General features: G+C 35.5%; 1 protein-coding gene across 2 annotated transcripts in view; it reads right to left on the bottom strand.

The window, feature by feature from the left end:
* Positions 1–269: 269 nt before the first annotated feature.
* Positions 270–22,905, bottom strand: part of MALT1 (MALT1 paracaspase) — a 51,738-nt gene continuing 29,102 nt past the window's right edge. For both annotated transcript variants that reach the window (XM_037016083.2, XM_073213147.1), the window contains 9 exons: positions 22,044–22,076; positions 17,207–17,410; positions 8,959–9,136; positions 8,110–8,184; positions 7,646–7,773; positions 6,891–7,040; positions 4,891–5,048; positions 3,590–3,715; positions 270–2,497 (listed from right to left, as the gene is read on the bottom strand). In XM_037016083.2, coding sequence (XP_036871978.2) covers positions 2,057–2,497; positions 3,590–3,715; positions 4,891–5,048; positions 6,891–7,040; positions 7,646–7,773; positions 8,110–8,184; positions 8,959–9,136; positions 17,207–17,410; positions 22,044–22,076 — 1,493 coding nt within the window. In that variant the 3' untranslated portion in view covers positions 270–2,056. The remainder of the gene's footprint in view (positions 2,498–3,589; positions 3,716–4,890; positions 5,049–6,890; positions 7,041–7,645; positions 7,774–8,109; positions 8,185–8,958; positions 9,137–17,206; positions 17,411–22,043; positions 22,077–22,905) is intronic.

Genomic DNA, 22,905 nt, shown 5'->3' with positions numbered 1-22,905 from the left:
CAACAGAAGTGGTGAGAGTAGACATCCTTGTATAATTCCTGATTTTAGAAGAAAAGCATTCAGCATTTTGTCTGTTGCCATTAATGATGTTAGGTGTGGGTTTTTTGTAGATCCCTTTATCATGTTGAGGAAATCTTTTATTTCTAGTTTGTTGTGTATTTTTATCAGAAAGCATGCTGAATATTATCAAATGATTTTTCTGTACTTATTAAGACAATGTAGTACTTTTGTCCTTTATGAACATTGTTCAGTTGATCCTTATTCATGATTCTGTGTTTGTGCATTTGCCAATTTATTTGTAATTCTAAAATCAATACACACAGCATGTTTTTGATCATTCGTGGACATGGGCAGACCAGTGAAAATTTTGAGTTCTCCGATGTGCATGTTCTCAGCTGATGTCAAATACAGCAATGCTTTGCCTTCTTGTTTCAGCTCTCCTGCAAGATGAAGAAGAGAAGATGGGATGGCAGAGGGGCAGGCAGTGGAGTGCAAGAAGCTCTGCCTCTGGGGCCAGTTGCACAGGCTTGAATCCCACTCTGGCACTTGTTAGTGGAGTGACCTCAGGCAAATCACCTAATATTTCCAGATCTCATTTATCTCTTTTGTGAAATAAAGAAAACAGAATCCATCAGGATAAACTGCTTTTAGGATTTAAGATTTATAATCTCTTTGAGGTATGTAAATGTGCAAACACACACAAACACACACCTTACCTCTAGGGGCAATGGCTCTGTATTTACTAATTCAGCATTCATGGTGTCTTTACAGAGTATAACTACTGTGGATAACAAGAACCATTTGCATATTACACTGATTTTTGGATGTTAAGCAGCCAATCTTGTATTCATGGAATAAGTCTTGGTCATGGTATGCAATTGTTTTTATACGTTGCCAAATTCAGTTTGCTAGTATTTTTGGATGGTATCTGTGTCTGTATTCATTTGATCTGTAGCTTTCTTGTGATGTTTTGTCTGGTTTTGCATTAGGGTAATACTGGCCTCATAAGATGAACTGAGAAGTGTTCTCTCCTACTCTGTTTTTGGGGAAATTTTGCAAAGAATTGGTGCTAATTCTTTAAATGCTTGGAAGAATACAGTAGTGAAGCCATCTGGGCCTGAGATTTTGTGTAGGATGTTTCAAAATTACTAACTAAATCTTATTCTTTGTAACTACTGGTTGCCTTTTCAACTTGCTGTTAGGTAGAACCAAAGGTGACAAGACTGTCTTCTAAGATCAGTAAAACTCTGTAAGAAAATACATATTATCAAGGAAGACATGTCCAATGTTTATAAGACTCAGATAAGCAACTATAAAGATTGTCCAGTAGCAACATCCTCTTTTTAACATAGACAAACATTTCACCACCCCTTAAGTACCTTCATTACCTTATGAACAATAAATTTCAGCCTGTTTTACATAAAATTTATATACAAATCCCTTAACTGACATTTGAAGCAAAGTCCTGTAATTGCAAACTAAAGCTTGTACCCGTCTATCTTATAGATATGCATGTGTACATATCTACCTTTAAATCTATCTATAAACATAATACCTGTCTCAGAACCTGTCAGGAAGGCAGTGTGTAGCCAAATAAACACTGGAATAGAAATGTGGAGGTCTCCATTCTGGTGCCAGCTCTAAGTTAAACAAGATGGCTCAAATTATTACCCTTACTGATAAAAGTAACTTAAGCCTGATGATCACCAAGGTTCTTTTTCTGGGTCTAAAAATGTAACAACAACTTATTGTACAATGAGGCCTTTCCCAGTGTTCAAAATGGAACTTGTTTTTGTTATATACATGTAAACATACACACAAACATACTTCACTCTTATAGAACAAATCAACCAATTCACAAAATCTTGACAGAGGAAGTCAGTGGTTAAATAATATAATTCCAACACCTTGAAGTCCTGTGTTTGCCACAAAACAGCTGTTACTAATTTTCTCTCTCTCCATAGACACATGTGTTTTTTCCAAATACCTCACTTGATGTAAGTACTGCTGCATATAAGGCATCTAGTGATTATAATAACTTTTAAAAACAAGGAGGTCACTTTTCAGAAATTCTGAGCCCATCAGAGAAACTGAATGGTATTTCATCAGTTGTCTCTACTGGCACATTACTTCTGCCAAACTGACATGAGTAAGGGTGGGTATGATGACTTGAAATAAAGGTGTCTGCAGTCCGGCTGCAACGACAATTATCTGAAGGCATAACATCACTTGAATTACCGAGATGTGAATGGTAAACACCACGGAATGAGTCTTGAGATGAATGATAATGTCCAGCTCCCGCTGAGGTGGATGTAGAGCTCTGGTAAGGGCCATTGCACATAACACAAGTTTGAAAGCAAGTCTTCCTTCCTAAACCTCGATGAATGTCTAGTTTAGCAATGAGAGGCTTGCCAACATTCACTTCCTGTTTTTCCTCTACAGTATCTTCCAGTCCTGAGTACTGATATGATAAACATACCGTGAAGATTAGATGTTCCTAAAAAGGAAAATAAGGTTTGTTATTTTTACCAACTGTGGAAGTATATCAGTCTTAAAATAGCACTCACACACACAAATCCAGACAAAACTAAGCAACAGCAAGCTGCTCTCACTTGCCTTTCCCAGCTTCCAAATCCCCAAAGCATCCTTCACACCTTCCCTCGAGTAAGGCAGGCCAGCTACCATCATCTTCCTTTCCTCATTCAGCACTCTGAATTAGCAGAATTCTAGTTCTTACTACTGAAAGGAGCCCAAATCACAGAGATTTTGTATTATATTCCCAATGAAGGGTGAAAAGGTATTTTCTAACCAGTGAGGCTTGGGAAACTTAACCTTCCCTATTATTGGAGATGGGGGATGACCCTTTAATAAAATAATAATCTGCATTTACACCATGCTCAATTATTTATCTGTTTTTAAAATATGAAATGAATAATGAAATAACCCACATTCATAGGTGGAGAAATACAACTGATTCAGATAATGGGCCAAATTTCAAAGCAAAAAGGATATTGTAAGTAGAATGAATCGGGTGACTATGGGTTTATGTCTGTTGTCCTTGTGTAATTGTCAATACTGCCCACTTCACTCCCCAAATTTTGGCTCATACAGTCTGTGGTCCTGTAGCTACAAATAAATTAAAAACTCAAGTTTGGCAAGGATATACTTTTATTAGAAAGCTCAACCACACAGAGGCAGTTTCTGATTTGTATGTCAACAATAAATGAAAAGAGATCAAAATAAATTCTAAGTCTAATTTGCTATATATAGAAAGCCACAGAACTAGGATATGATTATTTGAAAATGCTCAGATAAATGTAAAAGTAGACTGTTATGTATGTTTAACTTCTCAACAGCCTGGAGGGTAACCACATATGCTCTCATACAAAAATTGTCAGGCCATTATCAGGGACAGAATACCATATGAAAATGGTCACTGGTAAGATTCCCTGTATACTTGTTATCTCTACTTCAATTTAATACTCAGCAAAGCAGCACATTAAGGACTAATACAACGTTCATATGCCAAAATGAATTTTCACTTCCATAAAGTTTTCTATTAGTAGTTATAAACAGGAAAAATAATAACCTTTAACTTTTGCAGTGAACTGAGTCTCGTATAGAGGCAATGCTCGGGAAGATCCTTTGATACTAAATAGCTGCCAGTTTCTTCAGGCGTCCCTTTGTTTGCATCCTTTGGATCAATATCTAAGTCCTGTGGAAATCAGTAAAACTTACTAATGAAATCAATGAAAGTTACAACATTGTCTATGACCATAACACATCTTAACAGGTATTGCCCCCTCATGAATTTTGGCCTCAGTGAGTAATCCCTTATCCAGGACTACGGAAACAATGAAGACAGCATTCCAGAGTGAAAATGGGAATTCTGAATTGTGCACTGATACACTTAAAAAGTTAGCTCTGAAAAGACAGTAACTTTCAAGCTATCCCTAGAAACACTTAACTTCCTCAAGTTTCTTTCGAGGTTTGAGCCCCATTAATGTCTGACTTCTGGACTCCCTCCCTCTTAATTCACCACTGTTGGGAAGTGATTTGTGACTCGATTTATGATTCATTTATTTAAGAAGAATATATGGACACACCAAAGGCAGCCCTCCCTTTTCTTCTTTTAGAGCCAACCCTGGCCAAGGGCAGATCAGTGCTGCATCTCCAGGGAGAAGCCCTCAGGCTCCACCCTGCCCAGCACACCCAGGGAGGCCTATCCTGGTCCAGTGTTGCTGTGACTAGTGGGCAGGCCTGTTTAATTCTGGGCTTCAGTGCTGGGCCATTCATTCTTACGCTAAGCAATGTCCCCCGTGAGGCCTTTATCAACGGCAAGGGTGATGTTTGGATTTGTCTTACCCCTTGCTTACTTCTCAATTTACTAACCTATGTTGGAAAGAGGGGCATAGTTTATTGGCTTCTTTAGCTCAACACGAAATAAGTATCACATCTAAATGTTTGGAAGAACAGAACTAGATTTCCATTCTTTCAATATACTACCATAACTTGACAAATAAGACTTAATACTGTTCTAATAACTTAAATGGGAAACAGTTTTTAAAAAGAGATTATTATTGGCATATATATGATATAGTATAGCATAATTTATTCCTTCACATTGGATACCCTATCTAGGGTAAGGGAAATTAAAGGCTTCTTTCTTGGATGTACTTTAGACATTTCTAAATTTGACAAATTTAAGGTATTTTTGGTAATTAAATTTTTAAATATTTTGACCATTGCTACTAAAATGCAAAAAGTACTTATATATATATACACATATTTCCTTCATAGTTACCATCAGGTTCGTTTTCAAACATTTAGTCTTTAATAAGTGAGGATTTATCATTATACCTTAATTAAAAGAAAAAAGGAGAGACTTACAAGTGGAAAATCGGTAACATAGGCATCACACATTATGATGTCGGGTGGTTTGTGGACTATACTTGTATAAATTATCATGACATTGGAAAACTCAGCTGCAAATCCTAATTGAATCTGAACACCACACTGAAATTTAAGACACATACTTTCTGGAAGTTCTGAAAAAGAACAATAATAACAACTTATAAATAATTATTTAGAGGGCTTGGTAAGTTTTCTGATGATAAGCAGCAAACAACTCTTCATTACGGTGTAAAACAGAGTTAAAGCTTCTCCTGTGCCTAAAAAATGTTATGTAGTTAACATATTGTTAAAAGACACACACACACACAATTTAAAAAGAGAGGAAAAAAGCCCAGTATTCTGCTGATCAAATAAAAAACCTTCATTTACTATTTCTTATAGTTCTTGTCCCTCTGCACATATAATTATTATAGTGGCAGTAAGACTATAAATAAATAATTATAGATATATTTTTGTTGTTGCCTCCATCTTCATTAATACATTTTTAATAAAGCATATTGTCACTGAAGAGTTTCTTACTTTTAACAATTCTGCTGCTTTTGGTAAGGAAACTTAACAATCTTTCTGGGTTTTACATTATTTTCCTATCATTAATATTAATATTTGCTATACTTAATGTTTTAGGATGCTGGATATAGCTATTTGATGATTCCTCATATATGTGACAATTTTTCATTTATACAGAATATAAATATACTAATTTCACTGTAACATTTCTAAAAGTAATATTGATTTTCAAAATCTTTGCCTATTTGACAAGATTAAAAAAGGAAAAAATAAACCATCACAGTTTTAATTTTCTTTTCTCTAATTACTATCTTGACATTTTCTATATTTGTTTCTTAATTGCTAACATATTCTCACCAGTGTGTATGGCTGGGTTTGCATCCTCTCATGGTTACTTGAGGGGGTGTTCGGTTTTTGTTTTGCTATTTTGCATAAGCTCTTTATTATAAAAATTATCTATCAAATTCGTTACAAATACTTTTCTATCTGGCTGTTTAGTTTCATTTTATAAAAGGTTTTGTTTACTGTTGATCTTTACCATTGTGATTTTGTTATTTAAAGTTGTTGTTAGAGCTTTTTTACAAAGGAAAAGAATCAATTTCAATTACTTACCCAAATATCTGGAATGCCAAGATAATAAATTTGTGGAATTTTACATTTGAAAGTGCTTTATTATGTTAATTTACCAAAAATATATTAGTGGAGAGGCTATTATGAAAATAAAGATATTATATAGGAGTTCAACAAATATAATTAATTTCCAATTATCCATAATAAGGGATTTATAGCACAGATATTTGGGACTCACAGAAAATTCCAATTCTTTATTTTAGTCAATAATCTAAGCTTATTTTTTCACTAAATCACATAGAATTACCAAAGGGGATTAAGTTACAGAGATGATTTCCACCTCACCTTCACCTCTGCTCACCAACCACTGATTCAAGGGTAAAAGAGAATGTTCAGTAATATTCTCACGAGCACACAGCATGTGCTGACCACTCCACTCGTCTCTTTACGTGAGTGGTCTCATTCAGTATCAACTCTCCTATCAAATAAGCACTATTTCTTGTCTCCATATTACAGATAACATTTGTCAAATGGTAGACAGAATCAGAAGCCTGGTCTGGTTGTTGAAATAGCACATTTAGCTTAACACTAAACTCACAATACAATAAAATCTAAAGGACTATGTATTAGATAAAGTGAAAGTTATTTTTAAAACGACATTTTAATTTTACCAAGGGTGAAAATAATGGCTTAAATAATTTAATACTTTCAATATCAAATAAATCAGCATAATATCTGTAACTGAAACATTTGTTTAGTCTTGGGCTTGCTCACTAGGCTAAAATAATTTCACTACAAAATTGGGAGGAAAACTGTTTATTCAGGAGAACAAAATCTTCATGATTTAATGTGAGCATATTTTACAGAAAGACCTCATATGAAAATAGACTTTACTGTACCGTGTGCCTTGGCCCACTGTAGATTCCGTACCAGAGATTCTGCAGAATATGCTGTTCCCTGTATTGGATCAGTAAGTGCTCTCTTTTCAGATAAACTACTTCGAATCTCTAGAGCCTGTTTGCCTTTGGTAAGGTGACACTTACCCATATCTAAAAGATAAAAAGTGAACATTATTTTAAGGCCACAATCTCTTCATTGTGTTTTAAATCTTTAGGCCAAAAAACTCTCCTACAAATCAGGTTATAGTCTCAGTATCACTTATTCACTAGATAAATATTTACTAAGCAGTATACTATGTGCCAGGCATGGTTCAAAGTAAGAAGGAGAAAGCAGTAAGCAAATATTAAGATATCAGAGCAGTTCACTTCTAAGGCCCCTTTTTAGCTTTTGTCTTCCATAATTCTATTAACAAATCCCTAATATTCTAAGCCTCGAAATCCATAAATGCTCACTGGAAAACTGCTCTGCAAACAAGTAGTCTGGGCAGCACTGGGCAGAGCAACAAGAGCTCTGAGCATTAAACCTCACTGATTTCACAATCATGCCTGGGATCAGCCTTGTAGTGCAAGTCCTGCTGCACAGATGGCACGTAACTAAGTCAACAGGGAAGGAAGGAATTAAATAGGAGTGTTGCTGAATATTATACAAAAAAATTGTATAAAATAGACACTAATTCCAAACCTGCACAATAACAGTAAGAATAAAATGATTATCAGAGACCCTTGAGTAGCTTTCTCTTTATTTTTTATTTTACCTTCTGCAACTTCATCCAGTAACACAGTAATTTTCTTATCTTCTAATAATCTATCTTTTAAAAATTTCATGAAGATTCCGTTTGCCAATCCAGAATGCTGGATTTCGAAAGCTTCTGCTCCTTGACACCTTAAAAACAGCAGAAAGACAGACATTTTTAAAAAAAGCAAACACATGCCACAAGGGGCTTCGATAAACACTGATGAGCTTTATTTGCTTCCCAGCCTTTTGCATATCCTAATTAGAGTTAATTGTTAAGCAGGAACTAAATGCTTTGATGCTTAGTAAAAAGAAGATGCCAAGATACGAAGTGCTAAAGTCAATTATCTAAAATACTTTATGAAGAATGTCAAGGGAGCAATTTATGCCTACATCTCTATGGATATTTCTACGCTTCTCATCTGCAATCAAAAAAAGTCACCGATGAGTGAAGTAATCTTGAACATAAACATAGAATTTTCTTACGTGGCATATCCAAACACAATATTGGCAGTGACTTTTAATGCGTCCAAGATTGGAATGGTATCATCATAGTCATTTCTGTTTACAAGAGAGGAGGAGAGAAGGTCAGGTACAAATACAAGTTAAACGGCATTTTAAAAGCATATATAATAATATGAAAAATAGAATACTATTCTATTTTATAAAATTTACATTATAGATTCAAAATTCCTTTATCAAACAGCTACATATTTAACAAAAATAACCCAGGGTTCTTATACTGTTGAGAAAGTTACCTCTTTTCTCTTGTTAGTTTTAAGCAAGAGTTGCAGCATTTGAACTCTGCCACTGGTTTCTGATCAGTAAATGCTGAACAAGCAAAAATTGTAAAAGGGATGGGAATAATCACTGGTTCTACTCCTCGGTAACACAGTGGAAGACAAATGGGATCCAAACCTTCAAATATCTGGATCAGCTGAACTTTCTAGGTCTGTAAGACCAGGACTGACAAGAGTAACTAGCGGCCCCAGCTCTATGGGTGTTTGTCAACTCCTGCAAGAATAACTCAGTGATTATTCAGAGACATCTAAAGGCACTCTGAGGACTGCACCTTTTGCAGTATGAGTAAATACCCATGCCCTTAAGTTCTTCACTTCTGTTCTATAGCAAATAGGAAACAAGTTAAAGTACTTTATACATGGAGAAAATACATTATACATGGAGAAAATATATCTTCTAGTTTCAAAATCAGTTTCAACCTATAACGTAAAATTCACAAACAAGTGGTTCTTAGCATTCACAGCTTTGCCTTAGTTTTTCAAGGCTGGTATCTAACTCCAACGAGCTTTGTTTAATAAAGATTAGGCAGTTTACCTTTTCCTACACATATCCAACAAGAACACATTGAGTCCAGTTTCTTTTTCTTGCATCAATTTCAGTATATTTTGTACACATAGACAATTTTCAGACCTATATGGATTTGGAGCATCAACAGGGACCATAAAGCTGTTCCCAAAGTTTTCATAACCATGTCCAGCATAATATAATAATCCTGAAAAGAGAAAAAAAAAAGAGATAAAAGTTAATTCTCAATTACACTGTGAACAAATATGTAACCCTCTTTAAAACAAACCCATAACTTCTATTTTCTTCAAGTTAATGCAAACTTATTTATGAGACACCCAATTATAAATATAATCAGTGTTACTGAATTTGTATTGAAAATTACTTTGATGTCAGTTTTCACTTAAACATGGCATTTTAAACCAACATCAAGATGTTGTCTTGAAGTGTATTTTAATGTATAAAGGTAATGTATCTGTAACCAATGGTGTAATTTCATCTCATGATATATAGAAAATAAAAAGGTTAAGGACATCTTTGTTGACTCGTTTGTTTCCTCCATGAGACCAGGAGATCCATCAGGGGAGGGGCAGTCTTACAATGATCTATGTGTTCCTGGCACACAGTAGGAGCTTACTAAGTATTTAACAATGAACAAATAAACACAATTCAGGTGAATAGCAACTGCAATATCAAGTGTAAGAAATTTCACAGGCATTTCCACACAATATTAGGAAGGATTAAAAAAATTAAAATGCAGATTTTACTAAGCAGCGAAGGGAAACATGATTTCATGAATTGTTATTTCTTCTTTTTGTTAAAGATAAAAATATCAATATTCTGTCTAGAGTCTCTTGAGTTAGCAATCTTAAATTTAGGTTAGTCTCAGTATTCAATATACAAGTCATTATTTCTGAGATAGGATACTATAAAAACAGCACCGAACAACTCCTGAAAAGCAGTTTCTTTTGACTGTAAAAAAGCAACAAAAATATCAGTATGGACTTCCTTATAAAAATGTTTGATAGAAATACTTGTGAAGATATATTACTCTAAGCATGCAATTTAATTTTGCTTTTTCAGTATTCTGCCTATGATGATTTCTTTATATGGTATTCTAAAGTTAGTAGTAAGGAGGCACTCACATACAGAACAAAGAAAAAAGTTAATCCTTTACAGTTTATAGCTCCAATTCCTGGCAGAGAAGGTGGCTTTGAAGACTAAAAAACTAAACTTGCTGCATTTGGTCCTAGAACTCAGGATTCAGGTCTCTTAGTTTTTTTAAACTCTAAAATGAAAAGAAATGATTCTTTATATGTACATTTCAGGTAAAAAAAAAAGACAAAATGGACACACCTATTTATTCAGTGTGGGCTTATCCTATAGCTCCTGTGTGCCTTGAGTATTAACATGTAGGCACTGAGGGAAATGAAACAGAAAAGGAAGACAATGCTTCTGGTCCAAAGGATCTTGCAACTCATTGAGGCATGCTCATGCTGTTAGTTAAACAACAAAGAAAGCTGGCCTCTAATTAAATATCATAAATTATGTGATTAGGGCAACTCTGTATGATATGAATAAAGCGGAGAGAGGAGTATCGGTGAGATGTGAAGCCGTAAGGGATAGTCTTGAGAGAATGGGTACAATTTGGAAGGGCCGAGAAAAGAGCAAGGGACGTTACATGCAAGAAGAGCAGAAACGAACAAGGCTTGTATCTGGAGGCACAGCTTAACAGAAAGGAGACAAGGCTGGCAAAATATTAAATTATCATTGTAAATGAAGTAAGAGTGCACAGATAGGGAGCATTTCTGAAAATCGTGGCCAGGGGAATGGATTTAATTCACTGAAGCAATGAAGATCAAGTAAGTGAAAACACAACCCACAGAATGGGGGAAAATATTTGCAAATTATGTATCTATAAGGACAATTTGTACTTAGAATATATAAAAAAAATCTTCAACTCAACAACAAAAAGACAAATACCAAGTAAAAAATTGCCAAACAATTTGAATAAACATTTCTCCAAACAGGATACACAAATGGCAGATAGGCACATGAAAAGATATCCAACATCTAATGGGCATCTAAGAGGATTTTTGCACTAGAGAAATGCAAAACAAAATAATGAGACACAATTCTGTCCTTATTAGGACAGCTACAGTAAAAAAAAGACAGACAAAAACAAGTGTTGGCAAGGATGTAGAGAAATTGGAAACGTTATTCATTTCTGGAGGGAATAAACAATAGTGTAGGCACTTCGGAAAAAGGCAGTTCCTCAAAAAGTTAAGCTTAGATACCATATGACCCAACATTTCCAGTCCAAGGTAAATACACAAGAGAACTGAAAACATATAAGCCCCCACAAAAATGTGTACATGAATGTTCATAGCAGTGTTATTCATAATATCCAAAAAGCAGAAACAAGCTAAATGTTCATCTGCTGATGAACAGCTAAACAAAATGTGGTACATCCATACAAAGGAAGATTATCCAGCTACAAAAATAATGCTACTACCTCGATGAACCTTGAATATATGCTAAGTCAAAGAAGGCAGACATAAAAGGAAACATATGGAATGATTCTGTTTCTATGAAATGTCTAAATAGGCAAATCGGTAAGAGACAAACTTGTTATCAGGAGTTTGGGGTAAGGAGGGTTGGAGAGTGACTTCTAATGGGTAAGGGGTTTCTTTTTTGGGGTGATGAAAATGCTCTAGAATTTGGTGACTGATGCATGACTGTGAATCTACTGAAAACCACTGAATTATACAATTTAGAAGAGTAATATTTATACTCCTTTTTTAAGGACAGTACAGTCTGATCTTCAAAAGTTTGCTTTTATAGAAGTCCCACATTAGTACCTGTCTTCATTAACCAAAAGAAATCCAAAGATGATTTCCACTTTCAAGGAAATAGCATTCTGCATTTCTTTTGCAGCAACTATAGGCAGAGCTCACCCTGAGCAGAGCAGCGAGAGCGGCCCGCCCAGCCCCTTCCTGATACTACACTCAGCATCTCAGCATCAGGCCGCCAGAGCTTTGAGCTATGGCTGTGCCCATCTGTGCATTATCTCGATTTATTCTGTACATCCGTTAGCAAGATGTGTCTTAAAGTACCAGAAAAGCCTGAGAGAGGTTATTTTTGGGTCTAGGAATACTAAAAAGTTTTCCATATAAATTTGTGGTAACTGATACTCTGCTTTACCCCATCTTTACAAAAGTCTACAGAGGAACACTCTACTTTCAGAAAGCAGGAGAAACCTGTATTCAGAGTATGACTCTATTCCCCATCATTCTCTTTACTGCTTCTAGAACAAGATATGCTTATTTTTAACCTACAAGACCTTGCTCATGTTACTCTAGCTCCTTTCTATCCACCCAAATCTTAACCAGCCCTCAAGGGTCATCTCAGGTTCAGAACCTCAGCAGGTTACCACCTGGTTTCTAGCTTTCTATTGTCTCTCCCTACTCTGAAACCCTGCAGCAGGACTCTGACAATTGCACAGCGGCTATAGTTGGCATTTTACAATTCTATATGTATTTAATTTTTTTGATAAAAAATGATCCTAATGCAGACTTTCATCTTATATATTTATATATCGCTTTCATGGTTTTCAAAGCACCTTCATGTACACAGTCTGACTTTAATCCATATAGCAATCTTTAAATGATTTCTAACACTATTTTACAGATGAGAAAATTAAAAAAAATTTACAATGTACATATACTTTACTTGATTTACAGCCTTCTTATGGCACACAGTATTTTATATGGCTGATGCCAGCTTTGTTCACACCGACTTCGGTGAACTGCACTTGGGTTTTCTAGGCCCTGATACTCTACTTAATTGTGTAGCTGCCCTGGTCTGTATTCTTTCAGCATCAAGGTGAGCACTTTCACAAAAAGTGTACTTTTCAGTCCTTTCCCGGCAATTCTTTCCTTAGTTCTTAGCTTTGCATAATCATACCCACAATGGAACCAGAATCCTAAAGTCACCTAGGTAAATCCTCCTACTTCAACATCACAGGATCTTCTAATTTTACTAACTAACAAAAAATGTCCAAGGCCAGCCACAACTGTTCTAATGACCCATGTAATACCGAATCCTATGCACAAGGAATGTTTTCGACATCTAATATTCCTAGGAGCCTAAAACGCTCCTTCTTCCTGAGCTCACTGGGCTGAGGCCTGCTATGAGCCAAAGCCCCTGCGAAAATTTAATTTTAAAAATATTAAATGATTTACTTAAAATCATATAGCTGATAGATAATTGAACTCCATATATAGCATTTCTTCTCAGTATATTAAGGAGTTTGTAATTTTCTTGATCGTATAGATCATGCTAGCTTCTGTAATAAATTAACAGAATGCATTAAATTAACATTTGCATTAAATTAACAATGCAAACTGATCAGGACAAAGGTCTATCTGGAGACCTTTCTATAAAAGGTATGTTTTTCAATAGAAATGGTACCATTTCTACAACTGATATTATTTAGGGACAGCCAATCAGAAAGCATGGGTATGGCACCCATTGTGTCATGTAACATGTTTGGCTTTAAGCAAGGTGAGGTGGGAGAGGCGGCAGCTTCAAGGGAAGTTTATGCCTTCACCATCCAGGAAAGCTATGCTTGGTCCATTATTTCAATGTCATACGTCCAGCTCTACAGTTGTTGAAATGAAGGCATCTTCCAACAAAATACCTTTTCTTTGCCCCAAAATGATTTATGACAAGTGTAAATATTCTGTATCAAAGTCTACATAAAAATTATTTTGCAGAGGATTACGCATCTCTATGTAAAGTAAGCTAGACTAAATCATTGTATTTTAAACTTCCATCTCTATAACTCCTTAATTTAATTAACTATCTCATTACTCAAGAACAGGACAGATTAGATAGCTTTATAAATGACAAAACATCTAATATGGTTAGAAATATAACCTTACAGACTATATCATTAGGGAATTTTATTTCTAGGGAACATAATTTCCAAGAATATGGTTGGTCACGGATACTTACTTCTGTCTACAGAGAAAGCATTTGTTTAAATGGAAGCGAAGTGCTCTGCTTAGAACATCCCCACAGCCCCCTCACCACCACCCACCTATGCAGCTCTTCGTATGTGTGAGTCACTATTCAAAGTGCTTTACTTGCATATCACCTCACACAATCCTCATAACACGTACCTCCTAACAGGGCAGGGAATATTACCATCCCCCTTGTGAGGATGTAAAAACTGAGGCCCTGAAGGGTTTAAGAGCTTACCTAAATTCACATGACTAGTAAGTGACAGAATTAGAATTTGGATGCCAGCCAGATGACCCACTGTGCTGTGTTATCTTGTCTATTTATAACCTACTGTTGGGCTTCTAGTTAACTTTACTCTCAGAAAATATAAAACATCCATGGACTGGTTTCATGGCTTCACTTTACTATCACTTTAAAACTCACACCCTCTTTTTCTAACAAATGAAATCTTAGGCTGAAATTCAATATATGAAAACACAATAGCTGGGTTTTTCTAACTGAGGGCTGAAGTGAAATGCTACCTACTTTAAATCCTCCACACAGATGAAGGAAAACTTGAATTCATGAAATTAGAGTAATAATAGCTACAAGATTTTGAGCACATTTAGTGTGTCTAACACAGGAATAATTATTTTGTCTTATTTGTTCTATAACTACCTAATTAAGTCAGTCTATCCATTTTATAAGTCCTTTCGGCCTAGAAAAGTTAACTTGGTCACAGTCACAGAGCTAGTAGGCAGAAAGCCAGGAAGGGGGCTGACCCCGGGCTCGGTTACTCTAGGTTACACTGCTTAACACTCCCAGCTACGCTGAACTGAGCCTCTCTAGACTGAGTAACGCTTGTGCCACATTCTGACCAGACTCCTTTAATGTTCTCCACAAAAGCAGACCTAAGCTGCAGTAAGTGATGCTGGGGTAGATACTGGCCGAATAGTTACTCCTTATTGTAGCTACCTAGACACCTGGAAATTCATCCTTATATCTTCAAGGACATGTAGTGTAAGGCTGTTGTTCCTCTTCCTGGATTGTGTTTTTTATGTTAATATATGTTTAAAAGTGAATTAATTATTTTCTGTTAAGCTTTCAATTTTTGTTTTATAAACTCACGGGCAAAATAATACAAAAGGACATAAATCTGAGTGTCTGTGTTTTCCATATCTAAAGTCATTCATGTTGAAATTCCTATGACTGTGCCTCTGCCTCCCCAGCCCACCCGGTATGACGAGGCACCTGGGGCTGTCAACTGGAGGCAAAGGCACAGTGCAGAAGTGCCTTGCGCCCTCGCGCCTCTACACTTCCGTTTAACGTAGTTGGGTCTGACGTTTGGGATATTCACAATACTTCAAAATACAATGCAGCCACCTTGTTAAGACATGAATCAGTAGGATTTTAAAAACCTTCTAGCTTTCTTAAGCTGCCACCTTTGCTTTAATATGCCTATTTCAAACTCCAAGATATGTTTCTATATTGGCGCAAAGCTTCAGCATAAGTCGAACTCTTCTCACCACAACTTCAAAATTTTTCTTTCTCTTCCTTTGCAGGGGCAATGAAAAGATCTGATTTAATAAACCAAACAAATGACTTCAAGCCAAAGTGACAATGTCAATAAGAGATGAGACTAAATAATCAAGCACACAATTCTTCATATAATTCCCTCATTCTTAAAATATTTCACCAATCCAAACCCCTAAAATGGTTAATATTTTTTCTTTTTATCTCATTCTCAGTGAAGTTTTAGAAGCCTTTCTTTCCTGTTTAGCCATTCAGGCATTTTAAAAACTGAGATAAATTATATAATACAAAAATAATCAAATAACCACCACATTCTAGATTAAAATATAAACCAATTACCAATGGGGCCCATTTGTTTAGTATTTTCTATCATATTTTCATAAGAAAATGAATGAATTCACTCAGCCATCACTCTACACACTCTTTAGCAAGATTATATTATTATGCCATCAACATAATAGTAGAAATCCCAAATTTAAGGTATTTGCTTTGTTGATTGACCTGTTTTACAACTGTAATCCTTATTATTTAAGAGGGAACTCATTTAAATAAGATTTTAAGACCCATATACAGTAATGTGTTAAGTCTTGGAAAAAAAAAGTTTTTTCATTAAAAATTCTCCTTTGAGATCCATTAACAATTCCACCAAGCTTACTTCATCATGTCAATCTAGTAATAAACAAAAAGGCTTAATTTGGAAATTCCTGAAGTAAAATAATATGAAAGAAAGATATAGAAGCTGAATTGATGTGTTTTGTTTATCACTGGCACGCCCAACAACAGGCCTGAGGAGGTCACTTCCCAGGCCTCAAGCGTCACTGCACAGTGCTACAGTGAGCACGGCTCTGTGACATGGTGGCTCAGATGAGCGCAATGCCTGGGCTTCACACGTTTGTGGTTGTATCTATTAAAAGAAATATATTACCCAAGAAATCAATACTGACAGCATATTATGCTCCTTGAAAAAATCTTTACCATATATGTAGTGTTCTTAATGTATTTAAATGAAAGAATGAGAAAAACCATTAGAAATTTACCATTCCAATTTTTGTGGAGATCCATCTTTAACTATACCTGTATAGAATTTTAGTTTACAAGTTGTTTTCATATGCCTCATTCACCAACATTTCTTTGTTAAATTTTAGTCCTCGTTAAGAGACCAGAAATACCATGCAATGGTCAGAAGAAAACAAACACGCAGAATGTCACAGCCTTTTCCACTCCTAACACATAAAAACACACACAACTAATTTGGTAACATCTTTCTATGTTGACAGATAGTGACCGCACTCGTGGGGGTGAGGATTTAATGATACGGGTAACTGCTGAACCACTGTGTTGGGTATCTGAAACCAGCGTAAGATTGTATATCAACGATACTCAAGAGAAATTCACATACAAGTATTTTCTATGTATATGAGTATACAGTTTGCTATTTGGTCACAGAACTTTATTATACTATAGTCATCAATAAAAAACAAAATCACATAATGTAGGTAAAAATTCTAATAAGAATGGTTTTGCTTTGACAAGAGACATGAAAATAAAGACGTAAGCTAATGAGTTATTCATATGTAACTATAAAATGAAGATCAAATTCATCTTTTTTTATGAGAATGAAACCCCTCAATTCACAAAATGTTTACCATATCTTCCTCTGATTTTTAACTTTTAACCCAGCTAATACAATGAGAAGAACAGTAGAAAATTATAAAAACAAAGATTGTAAATATCTTACCATATACTCCTTTGTCTAAAAGTAGTAAAAATTCATCCACAGCATTACGCATCTCATACTCAGTAAGATCCAGCAACGAAACAACTTTGAAATCCAGCTGTCTTAGCAAGTTGGTCAACTCATACACATCCACCAAGGGAGCTTTAAGCTTGGGGTGCTCCCAGTAATTCATATTTCCTATCAAAAGAGCAACCTTGTCCTTCGCTGTTGAAAAGGCAGGGATTTAAAGAAGGACATAAAGATGAAAACCTATGGAAATCGTACCATTATAATAAAAAGCATGCTTTACAGATAAGATGTCATTATTATTGAATTTCATATTAGAATTATCACTTTATGTACAGATCAGTATACTCTATTATGGAACACAGAGACTAATAAATCAAACAACTGAAATTAAATTTATTGATGCTTTTGAGAAACAGAGAAAGGATATTTATTATCTGTATATGAGGCATTATGGTAACTAACATTAAAGTAGTATTGTATTGAATTACAACAAAAGTGAAGAATATGCAACTACACTTTAGAGCAAATTTAAATAAGGAATGTTTTGAATTGGTCTCCCACCAAATTAGGTTCTGTTTTGCTGACAATGGAAGAGTTAAAAACAAACAAAAATACCAAAAAGAGGGACAAGAAGAATTTTCATCAGAGCAAGTAAGGGGAAATATCAAAAAGGAGAGAAAAGCAGGAACTTAACAAGTACTATATCTGTGTTTTTTCAATTGCTTTCCTGTCTCCTCTTAGCTTCTTTTAAAAATTTCCCATTTGGGTGAGATGTGGCTACCTTAGGGATATGTAAAGACATTTGTATGGATATCTTAGCAGTTTGTTTTCTGATATTAGGGCACTGAGTCTCTGCTCAAATATGTGTTTTCACACAAAGAATTTTTGTTCTTAAGGGGCAGAAAGATCCACACCTATGCCTTAAAAAGTACCTGCTGGCTTAATCTGGTGTATCCTTGTCCAAAAACAGCTGTGGAAGTCTGGTTTTCAAAACTGTACCTTTGCTAGTCTGGGGTGGGGTTAAATATTAAAGACTTGGGGCCATGTCATGACAATAGGAGCCTGTTATGACGTTTTTCTGGAGGACTGGCAGTGTAAACGTGCAGCATATGCTAGTGCAAATCAATGATGGAGACACAAGGAACAGTGGAGAAGGTGTAAGCAAGAGCATCTGGCACTGCCCGGCTGGCTGGCTGAAGAGCCACACTGGGTAGGATTGTGGCAGGGACTAGGTGACCAACCTCTGTCACAAAGTGCTACTAAGTAGTTATTTATAGATCATTATGAATACTATTCTTATCAAATTGAGACAGGCACAAATAATTATATTGGTGAATTGATGCCTACAATATGTTTCAAATCATGAGGTTGATTAAATTTCACTGAAAATTTCTGCTCTTTCCAGCAAACACTTTAGTCTAGTATTACACAAGGTCTGGAGAAAAACTAGCACCAACTCAAAGAATATGACTCTCTCAAAGTGGCATAAAACTCTATTTTGTCAAAAGCCTCAATACTTTTATGTTGTGGTATCTTTACTCTATATTTATATTTTTAGAGATTTCTTGCAAATTGCCTATTCTTATGAGTATACATATTTTTAGAAGAAACTAAAATGATACGACACATTTCTAACTCAGTAAGTTACTTCAAGTCCTATACAAATACAAATGATAATCTCTTTTATAAAAAAAAAACAGCCAACTATCAAGATACTTTAATATTTAAGGATTCAGACATAAAGGTTCAGTTAAACTGCCTTTAGTTTGAAAACTCAGTAAAGAAGTTGAGAATACTGAGGATGGATTTCAACAGGAGGCAGTATAGAACTTAACATTGCTTGTATCTCCTTTTGCTTTTTTAAAGTTTCTTCTTAAATAAACTAGGTATGTATTCTGACAGCAAAGTAAATGATATATAGCAAGACGGTTAGGTGGCTAATCCACAGAAAGTTAGTTTTCAGTGTATTCGTTTCATGAGCCCATCAACTGTATCAGAATTCAGATACGGCCTCAAAGTAGTAATGGGCTCAGTTCAAACCACTTCTAAGTGAAGGGAATTCAGAGAATGTGTCTCGGGCTTACACTGTTACAGCCCTAATCACAGGTTTCCCAAAGCCATTCAGGCAGTTAAAGTGCTTGTAAACCATAGTAGGTTTTCCGGTGAATATTATAATTTAATTCCAATATACATCCTAGATTGTTTTACTGTCAGAATACAGTAAGGGATGTAAAAGAAAAAAATCTGGAATCTTTTGAGAAAAAACAGTTGTCAAAGTAAGCATGTTTCTGCTGTATCAATTCTTTATTCAATGATTTTGTTATCCATTTGGAAAGAACATGGCATAGTTTACAGCATGCAAGCGTTCAACAATTTGAGAACTCTGTGGCTTAAAATATATGTATCAGTAACTGGCCATAACTCTACAATAATTTTTCTCCAATAATTTTTAATAGTTCCTAAAATGTCTTAGAGCATTTTCTTGACTTTAATGGGAATAAGGATGATATGCAAGTAAATCTTACCTTGCCCAATCTACTTGTAAAACAGTTCCTGAATGATAGGCGCACGGGGTGGACTTAGAATAGAGAAGCACACTGCAAGGGTCAGAATAATAGATGACAAAGGCTCACTCCAGGACTTGGTTGCAGAAAGGGAAAGGAAAAGTCAGGCTTTAGAGATGTGATAGAGAAAGAAACAGTAAAATTTGAAGTTGAGGAGATGAGTGAGGAATCAAAGAAAATTTCAAAATAGCAACCAAATATGCAATTTATGATTTTCAAGTGATAAAATAAATGGAAGAAATGTTCTGTAGAAAAACATTTACTGTAAGAGCCACCCACAATTTCTTGAACACAAACCATTTATTGGCAAAAGTAAATATAAATGCCAGTTGATTAAGTAACAGAATAATAAAACCACTTCTGAAAGATATTTTTAACTACATGATCCTAGGTATTTTCCAAAACTTAATGCACTATACTCTTTAAAAATTGATAGTGTTGTATTATTAATTCCATGCCTACTTATTCTAATAGTGTATTACTCACCTCATTTAAAATAATATTCATAAGGACCAGGCACATATTAAGTGCTATGTAAGTATTTGTTAAATAAAAAACCTTTGGCCATCTATCAAAAATAGCATATTAGCATAAAATCTGACTGGCTGAATATACAGTCCTTGTTGGTCTTATGCTTATCTTTTAATCTCTGTCCTACAAAATCAAGTCCAAGTTCTTTATTATGATAAACAAAACCATTCATATTCTAGGACACATCCACCTTTCAGCTGTGGTAAACGAACCATGGTATCTTGACCCACAGATAGCATAGTGACCTGCAGGCCAGCCCCCTAGCTCCCACCCCCGAATCTAGGCTGCTCTGTGGTTCTCTCTAGACAACCTAACGTGACATGACACTTTGCCACCTCTGGGTCTAAACCTTAAGGAGTCCTGACAGCTTCCACTTTTGAGATCCAGCCACCGTGTAAAGAAATGTAGCTACATGGTGACACCGTGTGGGGAAGGCAGGAAGGAGAGAGGGACAGTGAAGTACACAAAGGTTACACAACAGGAACACGGGGGGGCCATGCCTCCTTATAGGGGCAGTCATTGTTTAGCCAGCACTGAGAGTTAAAAAGCTATCGTTCTTCAAAAAAAACCTAGAAATCTGTATTTTTATATGGTATCTGATCAGTGACAAGCAATTCTAATTGTTAAAAAACATAGTATGGACCAACCCAACCCCAAAGGTTAGCCAGTTTGTGTCCTTTTCCCTATGGCCTGTAGAGATCTCTTACACAACCCCTTTGGATTTAATTTTTGCCTCTATACTAATGCTCATAACTGCATCTCCCATCGCAGCTGCTCCTTAGAATTTGAGATCCATGTATACAATTGTCAGCTGTATATCTTCACTTAAATGTGACACAAATAGCTCAAACTTGTTAGGTTCCAAACTGATAACATCCTTGAATCTTGCTTTTGATTCTGTATTCTCTAACTAGGTGGGCTGAATCACCACCCACCTCGAGGTCCAAGCAGCAATCTGAGCAGGCATGGTGATCCTATTTGTTATCCCTTCACCAAAGTGACAAAAACAACTTACTGATCCCATCACCTAAAGATTTTCTGAATTTGCTGTTTTCTGCATTCTCAATGGCACTACCCTGGAATAGCTTCTCATTATTTCTTATCTAGGATATTTCAACAGTCTCTTAATTTTTCTCCTAATCAAAATACTGTCTCCTTTCCAGCTTATTTTCTACACCAATATAAGACTGGCCTTGCAAAGAGACAAATTTCTTGCTTCTATTGAAAAGTTTTCTTCCGATGGCTCTTATGCTTTATGCTCTGGGGCACAGTGTTACATGCAGTTCCCTAAATACAATACAGTGTCTCATTTCTCTACAACATCGTATTTAGGATTTCATGTTCTCTAGTTCTGGAAGTCCCTTCTATTCAGCCTTTAAAAAGTAGCTGCTATTTCAGCCTCTCTGTTGCTTCCCTAATCTCTAACCCTACCAAGAGACAGTATGAATCATTTCTGTGTAACATATACATGCTCCTTTTGTTTACATGTTTATTTATTTGCATGTGGCCAAAACAAATCACTCCACAGAAGCTGACTTGGTGCCTGAATTCATAATCTTTTTAAGCCTCCTGTTCAATATTTTCTTTCAGAATAGATATTCAAAATAAAGCATTTGGTCTCAATGCTATTCAAATATTTGTAAGAGCTGCCAAGTTGTCTTGAATCCCGTCATGATCACCATAAAAGCATTAGATAATTATATTTTAATTAAGCGCTTTAAAGCTCTACTCACCCAAAGGTTGATCAGTTGTTTGCTCTTTATTATCTATAAAAAGATCAAAATTAAAAAAAGACAGGTGTTATCATCCATGCTACAAATATCTTCAGAGATGGAGATATATGGAAATAATGATTAATAACATCAGTGGCATTAAAAGGCAGAATGTAGTTTCTAATAGTTAACTTATGATTTTAAGATTTTCAGATTCTTGATAAAAACATATACCTGGATGGACAGAGTTAGAATTAGGGCAGGATTATGTCTTTGGTAATCGATTACCACGGCTGGGGGTAATAATCTTTAATATGCTAGGTGGAAATTGCTCTTTGCCATCTACTGTCTACTGTATGTAAAATGAAACACTGCCCACACTCCGAGGACCACAAAGGAAGAAATGTGGGGAAAGATGGAATTCAGTTAGTAACGTGTCTACTATAGACAGGGTAACACTGTTTGTATTTTTAATAATATATTTGGTACTGGAATAACTTCTCGCAATGTTCACTGAAGGGCAAGAAATAAGAGACCAATTTAGGAAAAGGGAATTCTAACCAGACCAAGAGAAACAACTAGATACATTACTAGGAGGGTTCTCCAACACTACGCAGGTTTGGACGTTTGAAGCCTGTTTCAGTGAAGCTTCCCCTGAACTTAGGGCTTGTACAGCAGGAAAGACATGCTGAGAACAGCAGCCGCCTGGTTTGTCTCATTTACTTTTGTATAATCTCAATCATCACTCACAATAAAGATGTTTATTGGCAAAATATGGGTTTGAAACTAAGCACACTAGTTATGGCGCTAAAATGATGAGAAATAACATGTTGAGAAATGAGAGGGACCTCTATAAATATTAAATGATGTAACTGCCTTCTTA

The sequence above is a fragment of the Manis javanica genome, chromosome 9, assembly GCF_040802235.1.
Source record: "Manis javanica isolate MJ-LG chromosome 9, MJ_LKY, whole genome shotgun sequence".
Lineage (NCBI taxonomy): Eukaryota > Metazoa > Chordata > Mammalia > Pholidota > Manidae > Manis > Manis javanica.
The sequence above is the reverse complement of the archived record's forward strand: the minus strand, read 5'-3'. Positions and strand labels throughout refer to the sequence as shown.